This window comes from Chelonoidis abingdonii, chromosome 23 (genome assembly GCF_003597395.2).
Source record: "Chelonoidis abingdonii isolate Lonesome George chromosome 23, CheloAbing_2.0, whole genome shotgun sequence".
In the NCBI taxonomy this organism is placed as follows: domain Eukaryota; kingdom Metazoa; phylum Chordata; order Testudines; family Testudinidae; genus Chelonoidis; species Chelonoidis abingdonii.
In genome coordinates, this window is record NC_133791.1 from 4,400,655 (window position 1) to 4,417,517 (window position 16,863).

General features: G+C 42.9%; 1 protein-coding gene across 3 annotated transcripts in view; it reads right to left on the reverse strand.

The window, feature by feature from the left end:
* PRDM16 (PR/SET domain 16) overlaps positions 1 to 15,219 on the reverse strand; it is a 421,860-nt gene extending 406,641 nt beyond the window's left edge. For all 3 annotated transcript variants that reach the window (XM_032763751.2, XM_032763750.2, XM_032763749.2), the window contains exon 1: positions 14,322 to 15,219. In XM_032763751.2, coding sequence (XP_032619642.1) covers positions 14,322 to 14,358 — 37 coding nt within the window. In that variant the 5' untranslated portion in view covers positions 14,359 to 15,219. The remainder of the gene's footprint in view (positions 1 to 14,321) is intronic.
* Positions 15,220 to 16,863: the final 1,644 nt, after the last annotated feature.

A 16,863-nucleotide genomic window follows, 5' to 3' on the forward strand; every position in this document is an offset into this window, starting at 1 on the left:
AATAATCCCCTTCACCCTACACCTTTTACTTTTGTAGGTTGAAGGGCACCATATATATCCTTCATTCTGCATAGACATTGATATGTGGATTAGTGGGGGCACAGAATCCAGAATTATATTTTCTGGTTACACACACACACACACACACACACACACACACACACACACACACACACACACACACACACACACACACACACACACACACACACACACACACCCCCCATTTCAGAGGAATTTTTTCTTTACAATGATCTAAAACCTTGGAAGTAGGGTATTGAATGAAAGCATTGAAATAATCTTGGGCTGAAATGGACATATCAAATATTCTGTTTAGTGACAATTCATCTTAAACATCACATGTTTTGCAATTGCTGAGAAAGTAGCAGCATTCTCTCAGTTTTGTTATTAAGGACACATACGTAAGGAGATCATGAGTTTCCTAGCAGATCATTTTCAGCTACTAATCCTAACAAACCTGTGTGTTAAAATCATCTCATTAATAAACTAAACTACAATGTCACAAATAGACTGTGGACAAATTCTGCTCTGAATTCTGCAGGTGTAAATCTGAATCAAATCCATTTAAATTATTCTTCAAGGAAGAAAAACAGCAAGAGTTTAAGAACTGCCACAAAAAACAAAGATCTGGTTTTCATTCACTGTATATGGGATATATGAGCAGAATTGTTTCTGAGTAAAAGGCTTTTCAAAGTTTTCCATGAGGCATTAACTGCTGTTTAAATATAGTGGTTATGCCACATAGGGATTTAAAATTGATTTTATTTCTATTTGATAATTCTAAAATAAATATGTACATATATGAATATTTGCTGGTTGTGCATTTCTTTATTTCATGACTCTATTATAAAATATAAAATGTAACCAGTGCTTATCTATACACAGAAAAATATTTTTTGTAATGCCGTTTTATGACAAACCATTTGTGAACCTTAACTACAGCAATTTCTTAAAACTTATATTTTAATTTACATGAGTGATCCCTGCAGGCTCTCCCCTCAGGGAGCACAAACAATGGCAAATTATAGTGAAAGGTTTAAAAAAAAAAAAAAAAGAACAAGGAGCAAAAACTGCATGAAAGCAATCCATTCCTTAGAAGACATTTTAGAAGAAAGAAAAAAGTGTAACCTGAAATTGTTACCATAGAACACAGGGTCTGATCCTAATGAAGTCAGTGGAAAGGCTTCCATCGACTTTGATGGAAGCTGTATCAGGCCGATAAATCATTAATAATAAACTTGTATAGCACTTTTCATTCTTGGATCTCAATGTGGTTGAAAGACAGGTGAGCACTGTCACCTTCTTGTACAGATGCAGAAACAGAGGCACAGGGACGCTAAACGATTTGCCCAGAGTCTCATAGCAGATCAAAAGTAGAACCAGGAACAGAAGCCAGGTTCCCAAATCTCACTCTTGTTTCCTTAACCCACTGACCATATTCTTTGGGTATTTTCAGGACTCCTTTTTAAAATGCATAGAACACACCCACAAGTCCCAGCTTTGCAGAATGGGATACATTTTCCACACTTCCTAAACAACTCTTCATCCAAGTTTCCACACTTTTGCTCAGCCAAAGAGGCCAGCCCTCAAGAAAAGTAACTGGGGAGCGGGAAAAGACACTTATGTTCTAACTTGCAAAGCATACACTCAGAGAGTTGATCCATGAAGTCAGAGGGCAGCTCTGGCTTGTGTGAGGACCGGCCAATCCCAGCCTTTTGCATAAGGCCAGAGTAAATAGACTTTGCATAGGGGGATCTCTGCAGCATTCAGGAGAAAGTATCTTCTCTCCACCCTCACTGAACCTGATCATAAAACAGACTGTTTCTCTGGTCTCAATCCTTCCAACCTTGCATCAAATAACCTCCCCACAGCAGTGCTCTGTAGTCTATAGGCTCAACAGAGCAGTGCAGAGTCCCTGTTTCTCTATGCACCCTAGGTCCCTCCCTCACACACACACACACACACTTTGTCCCCACAAATTACAGCAGTTCAAGATCTCTTTCGCCCTCGTAGAGGATAAAGGCACAGTTCTACAAGGAGACACCTACATTTAAACACCAACTCCCATCAGTAACGCAAAGCCACCCGTTTTTAGGGTTCAGTTGCTCATCTTGGCCATCAGCTAGAGACCATTTTTTAGCTTCTTTTTGCAACTTTGTTATTTTATACCAAGCAGGAAACAAGACAAACCTTTTCCCCTTGAGACCAACAATCCAATACCCGAGTATCAATGCCACCAAAGTACCAATCCTAGCACAATCAGCAAGGAAACGACAATAAGTAGGACCTTCGATGTGCCAACAAATCTGAGCATCCTGGAATTTGATGCAACCAGACTGATAGACTCTCTATGCTGGAAATGGGACATTCCTTCCCCACCCACCTCATTCACTCAAGTGAGAACACACTTAGCCAAACCGCATTTCAGTGGTCGTTAACCACCATTGCATGAAGAAAGGGCCAATCCTTACCACTTTTCCAAATGCTAATGAGCACCAACCTCCCAGCTGACATCCCACAGTTTGGCAAGTAGATATCACAGAGGTGGTGGCACTATGAAAGCCTAGAGATCATTTCACATCACATATTTGTGTCTATTAGAAACACACACAGTTTAAGTGATAAGGAAAAGAAGATGTATAACTATTTTAAGGCAGCAGGAGGAGAGAAAATGGTGGGTCCAAGAGAACAGCTGAATTGTGTCCAAGATGTCACTTTGTCTGTACACCATTACTTTGTTTCTTCCCTTTAAAAGGAAGCTAAGGCAACTCCAGAGACTAGGGATCCATGTAAATTCTGCTGAGATCATATGACTGATCATTCTATAAATAAAAAAGGACATTTCTCTATTGGTATATTGATTTCCAGATGCTAACAGAAAATTCCCTGAAACCATCCATACTCCAATATTTCTATATTTTATACACAGTCTCATGGGCCAGATTCTCATCTAGTTTAAATCAGCTCCATCAATGCTGATATACGAGGCTGATGGATCAGCCCCACTTTCCTTTTTCTTCATAAGATCTTTATCAGTTTGACTTCAGTGAAAAGCACATGCCTAATTCATACTAAACACAGCATTAAAACGGAGTGTTATTCACCAGCACATGACAACAACACCATGGAAGCTTAAGCTGTGTTCAGATAAAATATGCACAGATATTAAATAAGGGGGAGGATAGTGTTGTGGCTAAATAACTGTATCTGAAAAATACCAAGACCAGATCAATTAGGTGTGGAAAATTCCGCAAACAAGACATGAAGTTCCAAATCCTGACTGTCTTACGTATATTAGAAGTTCCACTGAAACCCAGGGAACACCGCATCAGTTAAGATAAGGAAGATTAGGCCCAAAAATACATCTTCATGGATTCTCAAGAAAAATATTTCATTAAACTACATGCCAGTACCATGTTCAATGCAGCAATGCATACTGCGTAGCACATTATCAGGAAGGGGCATTGGAACAATAGCTTAACTTGCTTCACCTTCTGACTTATGTTGTTGGGGAAATTTACCCCTATCCCCTCACTCCCCAAAGCTGGAATTGCAATCCTGCAGTTACATACATTCAGTTAAAAAAAGATCCACATACACAGGAAGAATTACATTTGCGTGCTAAAAGCCATCTTCAGTTTTGGGATCTTTGGAAAGAGAAACAGATTTTCTAAACTGGAAACAGCATAGGAATCAGTTCATAAAATGTGCATGTGATAATGAATAGCCAGCCTTCTTTGGGGGTGATAAAATATTCTCACTAAAAGCACCAGGCCAGGTTTAAAAAATGATTACAAATTATTTTAACAGTATACTTGCAAAGGGTTATGAAAACAGCTATAATATTTTTGTCCTGGATTCTAGAATTACCAGTGTGACAGCTAATGCAATAATGATTTGTTTCAAATGCCAGTGTTTAAGCTGTATAAAGCTGATTTTATACATTTTTCCAGTAGGCCGCATTGTAGTTAATGAAATTAAACCACCAATCGCATTTGTCCCTAGGGGCTGAGGAACTGAACACACCACTGGTTTATTTTTTTATTAAAATAAATTGCAGCCAGCAAGATGGACTAATTGCATACAGAATTGAAAAAAAAACATTCCATTGATATCATTAAGCCAATTTTCATGGACAGAAATAGTTATAGTGGATATAAAATAAGCAGAGCTTTCACTGGAGTCTGACTTCTCCCCATCGCACCCCCTTTTTTGGTACAGAATGTTAATTATTAAGCAAATATATATCTCAAATGGGCTAGTTGTGTTATCTAGTAATGATGGCTAAACTGTCCCTAATATCTGATGCCAGGGCATTATGTCTTGGTGAAAAACTTGACAGACAATCCCTCCCCACCACCCCACCGTAATAATACCTTAAAAAGCAGAACACCTGAAATATTTAAATCAGTCAGGAGGAAAACACATCACCCTCCAGCTTATTTTGGTCTGACATTTTACATATCGTAGCTGTACGTACACTTCTCTTTAGAGAGTCGATATCTGTCCTTCCTGCTTCTTCCTTGTAGCAATACAGAAACTGGGTGGAACGCAGAGTCTTTCCACATACCAGGCCAAGAGAAACCAAAAAGTTACCATCCCATATGCCACAGAAGAGTGGTTATCAGAAGCGCTTTGGCCATCTCAGTCCAGTTTCTAATTGATAACAGGTCCACAAGAGAATTGCCATCACGGCCTTATTGGCACCTCAACAGAGAGATCATAGGTTCAGTGGACAAAGAGACTACATGGCCAGTTCACCCTCAGAGGCCACATTGAGGCACATTGTCATGGCAGCCTGCAAGGGTAGCCCATGCGAACAAACAGAGGCTTCCACCTAGTCCAGTTTCCTACCCAATGACGAATGTTTTGAACAGCATCGTGAAAACATCAGGTGGTATCTAAACTTACCAGATGACATTCTGATCCCCTTTCTCAAACGGAGACATACTTTACTCCAGGAGAACTCCTTGCTGAAAAAAGTACTAATCAACATGAGCTAAGGAACCCAAATCTGCTCCTAATTAATAACAATGTTAAATCCACATAATGCACCTTATTGTGGGAAATTTCCTCCTGATCGCAAAGATGGTGAACAACCTGTTTTGGGTCACATGACTCTGAATGCAAAACCATGGAGAAGGATGCTCATTCTGAAGGGGAAATTCACATGTCATTTTTGTCAGTGAAGAGGGCCACATCATCCAGTGAAGGAAGAGCCACAAAAAAGCTTTTCAGAACAGAAATTGTCTCTATGATACATTTGAGCACTGCCTAGCCCAACAGGACCCTGGCTGCTCAGCACTACCATATCACAAACAACACTAAAAAGCCCATGAAAGTGCACCATGGCAATTCAACAGTTTCAGACAAGAGATGATGAGATCACAGGTAAAGATGGAAGAGACCTATCTGATCATGCAATTCTTCCAGGAGAGCACACGTTAAAGATTAAACGATTCTGTGAAGCACTGACATATTTACGGGAATAGACATGTATAGGGGTTGCTAATTGCCCAGAGTCAAGGAACAATTGTGTTACCATACCCTTCAGATGGCTTTATTCTTAACTGTTGGTGAAGAAAAATTACACTGATGTGCTGGTTACTCACTAATAATAGATTATATAATTTAAATATGTATTTTGGAAATTCAAAGGAGAAAACCTATTGTTCATTAGAGGTTTTGACAGTTGCAAATATGCATTTAGATTCTGATTTCCTGGTCACAAAAATATTTTATGAAAGCAGATACATATTTCAAGGATGGAAAGATGGAACAGCCTCATTTTGCAAAAGTGAAGGCCTTCAGCCCATAGGCTTCCCCTGGCCTCTAGATTTTGTCATTTGCTGTTGCCCATGCAAAATAGGGGAATCTTATAGTGAAGTTACTTCATTTTTCTGCAGAAGAATTTCATTTGTCAGACGTTCACCATGTTTGGAAAAATAGAATAGTAACTCTGAACAATAATCAAAAAGAAAGTCTTGTGGTTAAAGCACAGAACTGGGCCTGGAGAGATTTCAATTCCCTTCCTGGCTCAGCCACCACCTGTGTGAGAGAAACCTTGGACAAGTCATTTCACCTCCTTCTGCCTCAGTTTCCCCTCCTGTAAAATGAAATTAATAATTACGATCCCCATGTCATAGGCAGGCTGCTGAGACTTAAACTCCTTAATGTTTGCAAACTTCTTGAGGCCTTTGGATTTAAAGCACTATATTAACCATTATACTGCTTTTATAAAATATGTAAGCCCTAATAATAATAGTCATAATAACAATAATAATGCTTTTTGCTCAATAGGGTCTTTACTTCTGAGGATCTCAGAGTGCTTTGCAAACATTACAGAGCCATGTCATAGAGGGATATTTCCATCTCAAACAGAAGATTCCCTTGTCATATGCTTAAGGTATTTCTCTTAACAATTGAGCCTATTTATGCAGCCAGCAGTGCAGCCCATGCAGGCAGGTGTAACCTCTATGCAGCAGGCAAGCTAGAGCATTCCTTTATCACCAGTCACGGAATGGTTACGTCCAACTAAAGAGCTGGGATATTATTACAGTGAGCGACAGCTATGAATTTCACAACACAGAAGCAGTGTAAGCCTAGCTTCTGCATTGCATTTTGCCCAGGAAGGACTGGAGAGTTTACGTATTTCAGGTATGCCTGGTTTGCTCCAGTTTAATGCTTTGAAAACTTCTTTGTGTTCAAGTCTTTTTCCATTATATTTTTTATCATCATTATTCCTGCTCGGGGGAGGAAAACACATTTGAGGAAAAAATGAGTGACTTTTTGTTCATCCCTGCATCCTAATGGAGGCTGTTCCATCGGACGTTTGTCCACAGAAACCTCTAGTTGCAATTGTATTATTTCTTGTTTCTTTTTATAGCCTATTAAATGGTCCCACTTTCCCTTTGTAGGTTTGCTTGGAGTTTTACACAACAGGTTCAACACAAACCTACACACAGGGAAGTTTTGTTTTTTAAAGGTGTAGATTTTAAAAACAGAGTGGTCATGTTTTTGCAGGTAGGATACACATAGGTAGTGACGTGTGCATAGCACATATGTACATTAATACATACATATACATGATGTACACATCTGTGTACACTAACATTGCCTATATAGATATAAGCATAAGACATGTTACATCATGTGTTCTGTTTTTACCCCCCCCCCCATACACACACAGGTGATACAGTTAATGTACATACCTATGCAGTGATAAGGACATAATGTGTTTGTGTGTGTTTCATATATTTGCATTATACCCATATATTCACACAGACCCAATAATGTGTACAGATTGTGGGGATGTGTGCATAATACATGTTCTACACACAAACTACACAGAATGGTTTACTGAGCTCCATGCACCAGGTATGTTGTTATACAGCTACATTAAATCTTTATCTGCAATGTCTTTTTCAGCTCCAGAAAAATACTTTGCCACCTTAAATCTTGTTAACCTATGGACAAGCTCAGCAATATAAAAAAAACTCCCAGGTCAAATAATCAAGGCTTTAGTTACTTGGCAAGTTTCTTTCTGGGCCCCCAGAGAGAAGGCCAGTTGGGTGCATTTGTTCCCTTTGCAGCTTCCATACGTAACTAGCAAACGGGATTAAAACAAAAATTCTGATCAATTTTATTTAATGCTGCTTGGGATTTTAAAAACTCCAACTACCTAGATTCATCAAAAAGATTTTAAATCCTAGGTAATTTTTGTTGAAACGCTAATTATCCATCACCTTAATTACCAGAGCAGAACCCCACAAGGGCTCCTAATTGCCTAATTGAATAAAACTGGGGAGCAGCAGCCAGCTGAGGAACAGTAAAAAGAAACTATTGGCGAGGTTTCCCTGACTGCTGGGGACCAAACAAAAAAAACCACGAGTGGGTTTATTTCCACCGCCCAGAGGCACATTTTAACCCCCTACCCCCACCCCCGTCATTTAGCACCTTGCACAAACACAGCATCAGGTTCCTTCTCAGTTGGACCAAGCCAGGCGGAGAGAGCTGGGTGGCTCAATTAATTACCATGGCTGCTCTGAGCTGTCACTCAGAGCAAAGAACTGGGCTCGCTTTTCGCCCCTCTCCAGCGCTGGATCTTCACCGGGGGCTTGGGAGGGAGTCTTCCTGGGGCAGGGCAATGGACGAGGTGTTTGCAGAATCGGGCCAGAGCCAGCCCGGGACTAGCCGTGCCGTGTCATGCCCTGGGTGCCCAGGAGCCGTGGGGAGGCAGCTGCTTTCCATACCTGGGAGCTGGGGGAGGGAGACAGGTCACGCTGCACGCTTCCGGCAGCAGGGAGAAAGGTGTTTCGCCTACCCGGAGTTTTCTTTCTCCGGAGTGGCTGGCTACACCTGTTTGTATTTACATGCCAAAGAGCCTCAGCAAAGTGAGGACACAAAAAGCCCTTTATGCAACGACCATGCCCGGAGTGAGCTAAGAAAACGAGGAGAGACACTTTCTAGCTAGAGGAGGACTCCGGGCTTGCGCCGGTTTGCTTCCCTTCCTGTCGGGTTTACATTCCCCCTCCCCAAAACCCACCAGCAATGATGGCGCGAGCTGCCAGCTGCCTCGTGGGCGCGGCGCTCGCAGGGGGGGGTGGTTCGTTCCCCTCGGGCCCGGCCCTGCTTGTGGATCGCCCCGAGTGCTAGTCTCCCAGGGACCCGGGCGGTGGAAACCCGGCTTCCCCGCAGCTGGCCACGTCGCCTCAAGTGCAAGCCCCGAATCGAGGTGACAACAAATTGTTTAATTTATAGTGTTGGTATCTTGTCCGGAACTGTTTACATCTGCGATCGGCCTGAGCCAAACAGCCCGTTTGGCATCCTTTGCCACAAGCTTCCTCTGCCCCCCACCCCGTGTGAACGTGTTTTAAATCCCCGACTTTCTCCCCACGTCCACTCGGCAGAGACACGCTCCTGGTTTGGTTTGAAACGCTGGGCGGCGGGGGGAGGAGAGAGACTTTGCAGGAAGAGGAAATAAAGATGCATTTTTCTGTGCAACTCCCAGCCTGGGACGCGGGTTCGCTAGGGTACTTGGGAGGGTGACGGGAGAGAAGTGAGATGGCCACCTATTGAACTGGAAATCGCTGTATTTACATATAGGAGAAAGCGGGCGAGTGGGGGACGAATATATAAATATACATCAAAACAGCATCCCTGGATATGCCCTGTTCAGCTCGGCCTTCATTACTCCAACAACATAGGGCACTGCTTGCTTTTGAAATAAAATCCTTAAGAGAAAGAGAGAGACAGCACGAGAAGTGTTGGCCTCTCGCGTCCCCTGTGCCCCATCAGAAGAGCTGGAGCAGGATCTAGCTCTCCAGAGAAGTACAACACGCGTGGGAATAATGTGCACGCGGGTGCATTTGTACACGCGCGCGCACCTCCAGGCACGTCCCTCACACCTAGGCGCTTCTGCTGAGTAAAGTCCACCCACGTCTACCCCCCACTGTCCCCCCGGCTGCCTGCTCCCTGACCCCATTGCTATGGCAGCTGGTTGGGAAGTGAGCACTGAAAGTGCTCCGAGATTGAAGAGTGAGATTAGTGTAAGGCAGGGACTCGGAGGGGGCACGCACAAAAAGCCAGCCCCAAACCAAAAGGAAGGGAGGGAGGGAGACCCAGACTTCTTAACCAAAGCCATGCACCGCAGACATTTTTCCTAAAACTGCCTCCACAAAACCCCTCTGTCAGATAGCGCAGGCAAGCCGGGCTGGGACCCGTGGAGGAGAAACAGCAGCACTGTCTCTTGCAACAGTAAAGTTCCCTGGGCGTTTTTGCGTTGCTAGGCCTGGGAATCTGATCTGCCCAGACCGGGCCAGGGAGGTTGCAGGCTTCATGTCACTTTTAAGACATGAAGATGAACCACCATCGCTTTGGGGTTTTGTTTTGTTTTGTCACTGCAATATTAGAACCTGCGGTTAAAAAGCAGTGAGGAGGATATTTTGAATTGCTTGGTTTTTTTCAGCATTTTAGTTCATTTCCTTCTCTCTGTCCCATGGTAGTAGCATCATTGGCACATTTTTATAGCCAATTAAAAATAATAAAAGGAAAAGCCAGATCTGTCCTCTTAAAGAGCGAGGTTTGAAGCCCTATAATACGTAATCAGAAACACTATAAAACCTTTGACTGGAACTAGCAAGGGGGAGTTTGGACTCGCAACCAGTTCTCTTTAAGAAATACTTCAGCACAGCTCAGCTCTGAAGACTGTTACATCCTCGCCTAGAACTCAAACCTCAGACTTTAACTTTGTCATGTTCCTAATAATGAAAAGCAAATGTGAACGCAAAAGCGTTGGCCATCCTTTCCCAACATGGATGTTTATTTAGAATAGGGCCTTTAAAAAAAAATCAAATCAGTGGGAACTCTCCACAAGTAATCTAATGATCTCGAAATGGAGCGAGTCGAAATCGGGTGCGCTACAATCGGATTTAAATGTGTTAACCGCTGAATAGCTGATGTCCCGTCCCGTCCCATTTTCATTTATGGAAGAGAGATTCTCAGTCCTAGGGAAAGGGTATCCCATATTATTCACTGTTGGTTTTCTTTTTAAACTATTAGGATTATTAAAATAAGATGCACACACGCATAGACAGATACACACACTAAATATATATATATATACACACACACACGCGCGCGCGCGCGCCCCCGCACATATTGGAAAAACAATTAAGAGGCACATTCGACATTGTTTTTTTTATACCCGATGATCTAGCTGAAATTTCCTTCAGGGTTAACAGATCTCCGAGTACCAGAAGGCTTTAGAACAGAAGATATCTCCGTTAAAAACCCTAAGCAAGCAACATTAATTGAAAATACTTTGCAAAATACAGAAAGCATTGCAAGCGGCTGATTCTGAAGGCGTTTAGCATATGCACTTGCGTTTGTGCATATACGCAGACACTGTGTGTACACACACATATTTTTATATATTATAATACGCAAAGATTAATATTATACTGTAAGTCAGTGTGTTTTATTTCTCTGGCTGTGGAATTCCGCAGTTTGGCCCTTACTCACCTTATTATAAAGCCTAATCTTTTGATTTACAGCTATTACAGCCGAGAGGCTCCTGTCCCAATAGATAAATTATAGTCTGAAGTGATCCCAAACAATTTGCATCTCTAGCTAAGGACTGCTTTAGCTTTTTAGATTTGCCTTTCGCCTTGTGAGCCAGAGTAAAATTACAAAGAGTTTCTCTCTAACCTGCCCCCACTACCCCACCCCCTTTCGAAATCAGGTAATAGAGTCAAACTCCCAGGAGAGCTTCACATCTGCTTAAAATATTGTCCAATGAAATGAAATTCTACAACTGATTGTGTGTTTAATATACTGTACACCACTAGCCTGCACACCAAGTCCGCAGAAGATTTGTGTATCGCTTTACCACAGGATATATGGGCGTATTAATAACTACAAACACACATTAATCGGATCGAGGCTTAACGAGTGTGGATCCAGAGGTGTGCTAGGGAAGGTGTGTGCTGGAGCTTTGTGTGACGTGTGGGAACATCAATAGCCTACTGTATTCGATACACAATGTCCTGTAGGTGAATAATCTGTTTTGCAAATAAATCCTTCTGGGAGATGGAAACCGTAGCTTTGGGCTACTGTTTTGAACTGTGATCCCTAAAATCCTAGGCTGAAACCCCATAAACGGCCGGGCCGTGTATTGTATGAAACACCTGATTTTAATCAGAGCTCAGCCTTCCGAATAGACACTTCCAGTTCGTATTAGTGCTCATGCAAAAAAGCCGTGTTTGAGCAGCAGCGCCTCGTGCAGAAGCGAAGGGTCTTGTTCCAGGCAGAGAAGTCCCAGCTAGCGCTTCAGACAGCCCGGCTCTGAAAACCCATTAGCGCTTCAGCTGCAGAAACTCACTTCCCGAACTCCCACCGTGGGCGCCTCTAGGGTGGGAGCAGCAGGATAGCTGCTGCAGACACCCAATTCTAGTCAAACCAAGGTGGGGGCATTCTGTATAACTGGGTGTGTAGAATTAGATGCGAGATGTTCACATCTGCATCACACACACTCCCATTAGAGCTGCTAAACTGCAAAATAAAAACGACTCCGTTCTCCTCAACCTCGCATCTTCGACAAGGAAAAAAAGAAAGCCCGTTCAAAAATGTCCAGCTCCTTAAGGAAAAGGCAAGAAAAGCTTCGGTATTTTAGGGGTTTGGTTTTTTTTAATGCGGGGCTGTAATCCATAGATAGAAAATCACAGTATTAATTGCAAGACAACTTCCCTAATAATGCACTCAAAGTTGCCCATGTACATTGCAAGACGCACCCCTGTGTGCGTACATAGCCACATTTCTAACTGTGAGAAAGGAGTGTGTGTGTGTTTTACACATATGCACACAGCTAGGTGGGCCGGTTGGGTGCCCTGAGGAAGCATACTGAAAAAAAACAACCTCAGAGGTAAGTTACCGGGCCTTGCCCTGGCGCTGCGGGTGTGAGTTTGTCCTTTTAAAAATAAAAGTGTTTAGAAGTGTCAGTTTTCAGCGACTGTGGGAAGAGGACTCTCACTCCACTTTGCACTGATTCCAAGGGAAGCAAACTACGGGACAAATACAATTTGCTTTATTATTAAGCCGGTATGTAGAGTCGTACTCTGATTTCGGACAGAACTGTTGGAAATTTGGAAGAGCAATTCCAACCGAAAGAAGGGGAAAAGCCACTGTCTGGGTGGAGGTAGGACTTGGACTCAGTAAACCATGGAAAAAATATCCCCTGGCCGTGAAGAAAAAAAAAAGTAAAGATGCTACATAATAATACACCTGAATTACAAAATAGACCCTGGAAATAGTAAGGGGTTTGTGTGTCTCTTTCACCTACCTGGAAAATTAGAAGTTTAAACTACAAAATAAAATAAATCTAAAATACGAGTTAGTTTTCTTCCCCTTCCTATTGCATGGTCATCTAAGAATCTAATTCCTCTTCCCCAGCTTTGAGATACAAACTTCACTCTGCTTACCTGGAACAGCTCTCACCTCGGCACTGCCATGACCTATGGTAAAAATGTATTTACATGCAAGGGGGCAGCTCTCGGATCCCATATATTCTTGTAACGTCCAAGTATTAATAAGTCCTGAAAGACTCAGTGTGAAAGTTCCCCCCGTTTAAACAAACCAGACTTCACTATTGTAAACGTATCCAAATACAAATGTAAGTAGTACAGAGAATGAGTTGGAACTTACAGTCTCCAGATATTTTGCACAAAGCCAGAATGAAACAGAAACTAAAAAAAAAATAAAAAAAAAATAAAAAAGCGCAGCTTTAGACAGATTCAATAGGCACCTAAATTCCCTAGTGCACCAAAACCTTAATATCGACCCAGCTAGGAAACACAGCAGGTATTTCAAGCTGGGCTCTACAAAGGAGGTGGAAGCGGTGGGGACAGGAATAAAACCACCCTTTTTCCTACAGCAACCCAACTCCTCGTATGAAAATTCAGCTTTTCAAAAAAAGAAAGGAAGGAAGGAAGAACCAGTCCAGGCGCTGGGGAAAAATCTGCCGCAAAACTTAGGAGTTGACATTCCAAAATCACAACCTATAGAAAGACACCACCTTGTCGTGCCCCCCCCATACCTTAACCCCCCCCTCCCCTCCAGCTGAGAGAGTCTAAATCTTTCAGTTTCAGCGTAGGAATCTGCGAATCCAAACCCTAGTGAGAAAGGATCCATTTTGACACAAATTCTCTTCCCTTCTCTCTCTCTCTCTCTCTGTCTCCTCAGTAATTGTCCCTTAGGCTAGTGGGGTTTTTCCCTCTCTCTCTCTCTCTCTCTCTCAAACGTTAAGTCTCTTTGGATCCTGAAGGCTAGTGCCAAACGCAGATCTCTAGCGCCCACTATTTCAAAAGCCAGGAATATTATTTCACAAGACTTGGAACGACTCAAAAAAAAAAAAAAGTTGCTATCCCCTTTCGTCAACTTTGCAGCTAACTTTCGCTTCTCTCCCCCCCCCCCCCACTTTATTGGCCATCTCCGCTCTCCTCCAGCTCCTCCGGGGTGAACCCCATCAAAGCGCTTGTGGGGTGCGAGAGAGACCCCCAGCCCGCAGGAAAGTGCCAGCAGCCGCTCTGCTGAGCCCAGTGCCGTCTCCGCGCTGAGCCGCTCACACACAAAAAAGGGGTGGACAGCAGGGCTCTCGCATCTATTCCGCTCCAGGAATGAGAACGGGCACGAAAAGGGGGCTCCTGCCCCGCAGCAGCACCCACCGCCCAGCCCTCCGGCGGCACAGATCCGGCGGGACCCGGGAGGGGACCCTGGAAGCGGAAGAAGGGAAAGAAAGGACCTACTTTTGGGCAGTTTTCTCGCCCTCGCCTTGGATCTCATCTTGTCGGCTTGTGGATTCTTCTCCTCCTCCTTGAGCCCAGAAGCAGCTACACACTATCTTCATCTCCCGAGCATTGTCAGTTTGGACACCTTCGCACATGCGCACAGAGCATTCAATCTGACACCCTCGCCAGGGCCAAAAAAACTTTCCAATGTATTCATCACCATCAGGGGTTTTTTTTGGTCCTATCCTCTTCTTCAGATCACTTATCTCCCCCCCCCCCAACACCATCACAGCCTTTCCCTGATCTGCCCCTTTAAGAAAAATCAACCCACTCAGCCTAACCCTTCGCACACTGACCTTACACACTGGACAATATTTAAGGATCAAGGTACCATCCTATAAAGAGGTGATTATTTATTATTAATTATTACTATTATTTAATAGCAATGTTGTAGCACGGAGATTGTTAGAGGGTGTCGTTCTGTAATTGCGAATATTTTAAACAGGCTTGTTTGGGGGTTTTTTAATTCACTTTTTTAAATTTACTGTAACATTTCCTTTGACAGACAGGTTTTTTTGGGGGGGGGATTATGCTTTGAATTCGGAGTTTTGCATGGCTATTTAAAAACATTATCTGGGATTTGCCCCATGCGATCATGTAATGGTTTTCACACGGATATTCCTTTTTTTTTTTTTTTTTTGAATGCCCTAACGAGAATGTCTGCTGAACATTTTGTGTGTTTAATTTTTAATTCAAATATTCAAACACCGGTTTTACACTTTTTCAGGCTCGGGGTGTATGTGGCACGTTTGCTATCGGAGTCCTTTCTTTATTATGCTGTGCACATTTGCATATGGCCAATAATGCTAAATATATATGTAACCTTGATCTTGCTAGTAGGGGAGCTGGAATTCTGTTTGGGTTATTAGCCAAGAGCGGCTGCAGGTAGCACAAGATGCAGTCACACTTAGTCTGTACGATTTGGCGTGGTGTTTCTGCACTTTTTTTCCTCCCGACAATTAAGACAAAATAATATGTTAAAAGGTTAAAAAAAATAGCTCTCCGGTGTTTTTAAAAGAGACTGAGAATTAGGATGCTGGGATAAAGAGAAACATACGGTCCAGTCTTCATTTGTGTCTTTGATTCTAAGCTCTGGCAGGTACCTGAGTTTGGATTTCAGAAGGATCCCATATCATTTCTATACGTTTCTTCCCCCACTCCGCCCCAAGAAAAAAAAATCTAACTCGACCTCCTATCTGGACTGGGCCATCCAGTTCTAAGGCTGTCCCTTCCTGGATGGGAGGGATGCTCATCCCCTACCCACTGAAGGGGCTCTGAGGAGTAGTAATGACCCTGGTGTGGAGAGAGCAAAGATGAGTCTCATGATTTTGCATTTTAGGTACCAAAGCAGAATCATTTTCTGGATGCCAGATAATAATAGCGATCACCTCCTTGGGAATATTAAAAATACTGCTACTCCTAAGTGATCACTGCCTAGACATTGGAGTTGTCCGTGATCCCCGGAAGTGGAGGCACAGACAGATCAGACAGACCCTCTTTGAAGAAAGGAGCGAAGTGTAAATAGCTGGGTGATTGATGTGCTGTCTTTGACTGCGGAGAAAGCACTATTTTAATTCAAGTGGCCAGGTCAGATGGTCACGGAAGAAGGTTGAAAGGTAGGATTTAATGAGATTAATATGGAGGGAGAGCGACTTCATAAACATTCAGTAACAGAAGCGGGCTGGGGAAAGTACTCCGATTTGCAGCGAAGGTGCAGAAACATATTGGGGGCTCGGCGAGTAGAGGCCTCTCACTCCAGGGCATTCCAAAAACAAAGGGAAAGTTAGATGGGTGGCTAGGCTCTCTCCTGGAAGCCATTCTCCCAGCTGAACTTTTGCACTGCAGGTGGACCGGGGGGGGGGGAATTATTTTTGCTAATTACTGGGTTTCCCTTCCTCACTGCGCTCTTTAATTGCACATGGAAGCAGGGCCCTTTTAGATGCTACTTATTTAGTAATAGGTGGGGAGGGGAAGAAGCCCAGGTTTTTAATATACAGTTAGTGAAACTTCCAACCACGTGTCACGAAAAGTGCTGAAATGCGGATTGCAGATTTCTTTCTTGACAATGTATTAATATTCAGAGAGTCGTTTCACTTCATTGTGTGGACCGCAGATTGGAAACTCAAATTGTTTGTAGCTTAAAATGTTGAAACAGCAGAGTTGACGTTTCAAATCAGTTGAAATATTTCCTAGAAAGACCGCAGGTTATCTTCCACACCCCTAAAATGAGGTGGTAATGGAAGACCCAGTTCTGAGTTAAACTAAATGTTCTTAGTTCTTTTCTTTTCGACATTATTGTCCATTCACGGTTTTTGCAGAAGAGACATGAAAACAAAACCTGTTTTTTTTCCCAAAATGGCATTTTAAAAAATCGATTTAACAAATGACAAGGGGGCTAGAAGACTATATTAATATGAGTCAGGGTTCGAGTGCAAACAGCAGATTGGTTTGAAGTTAAGTATCTAAAAGCATGCTATTGCTAATTGCACGCGGGTTTGCT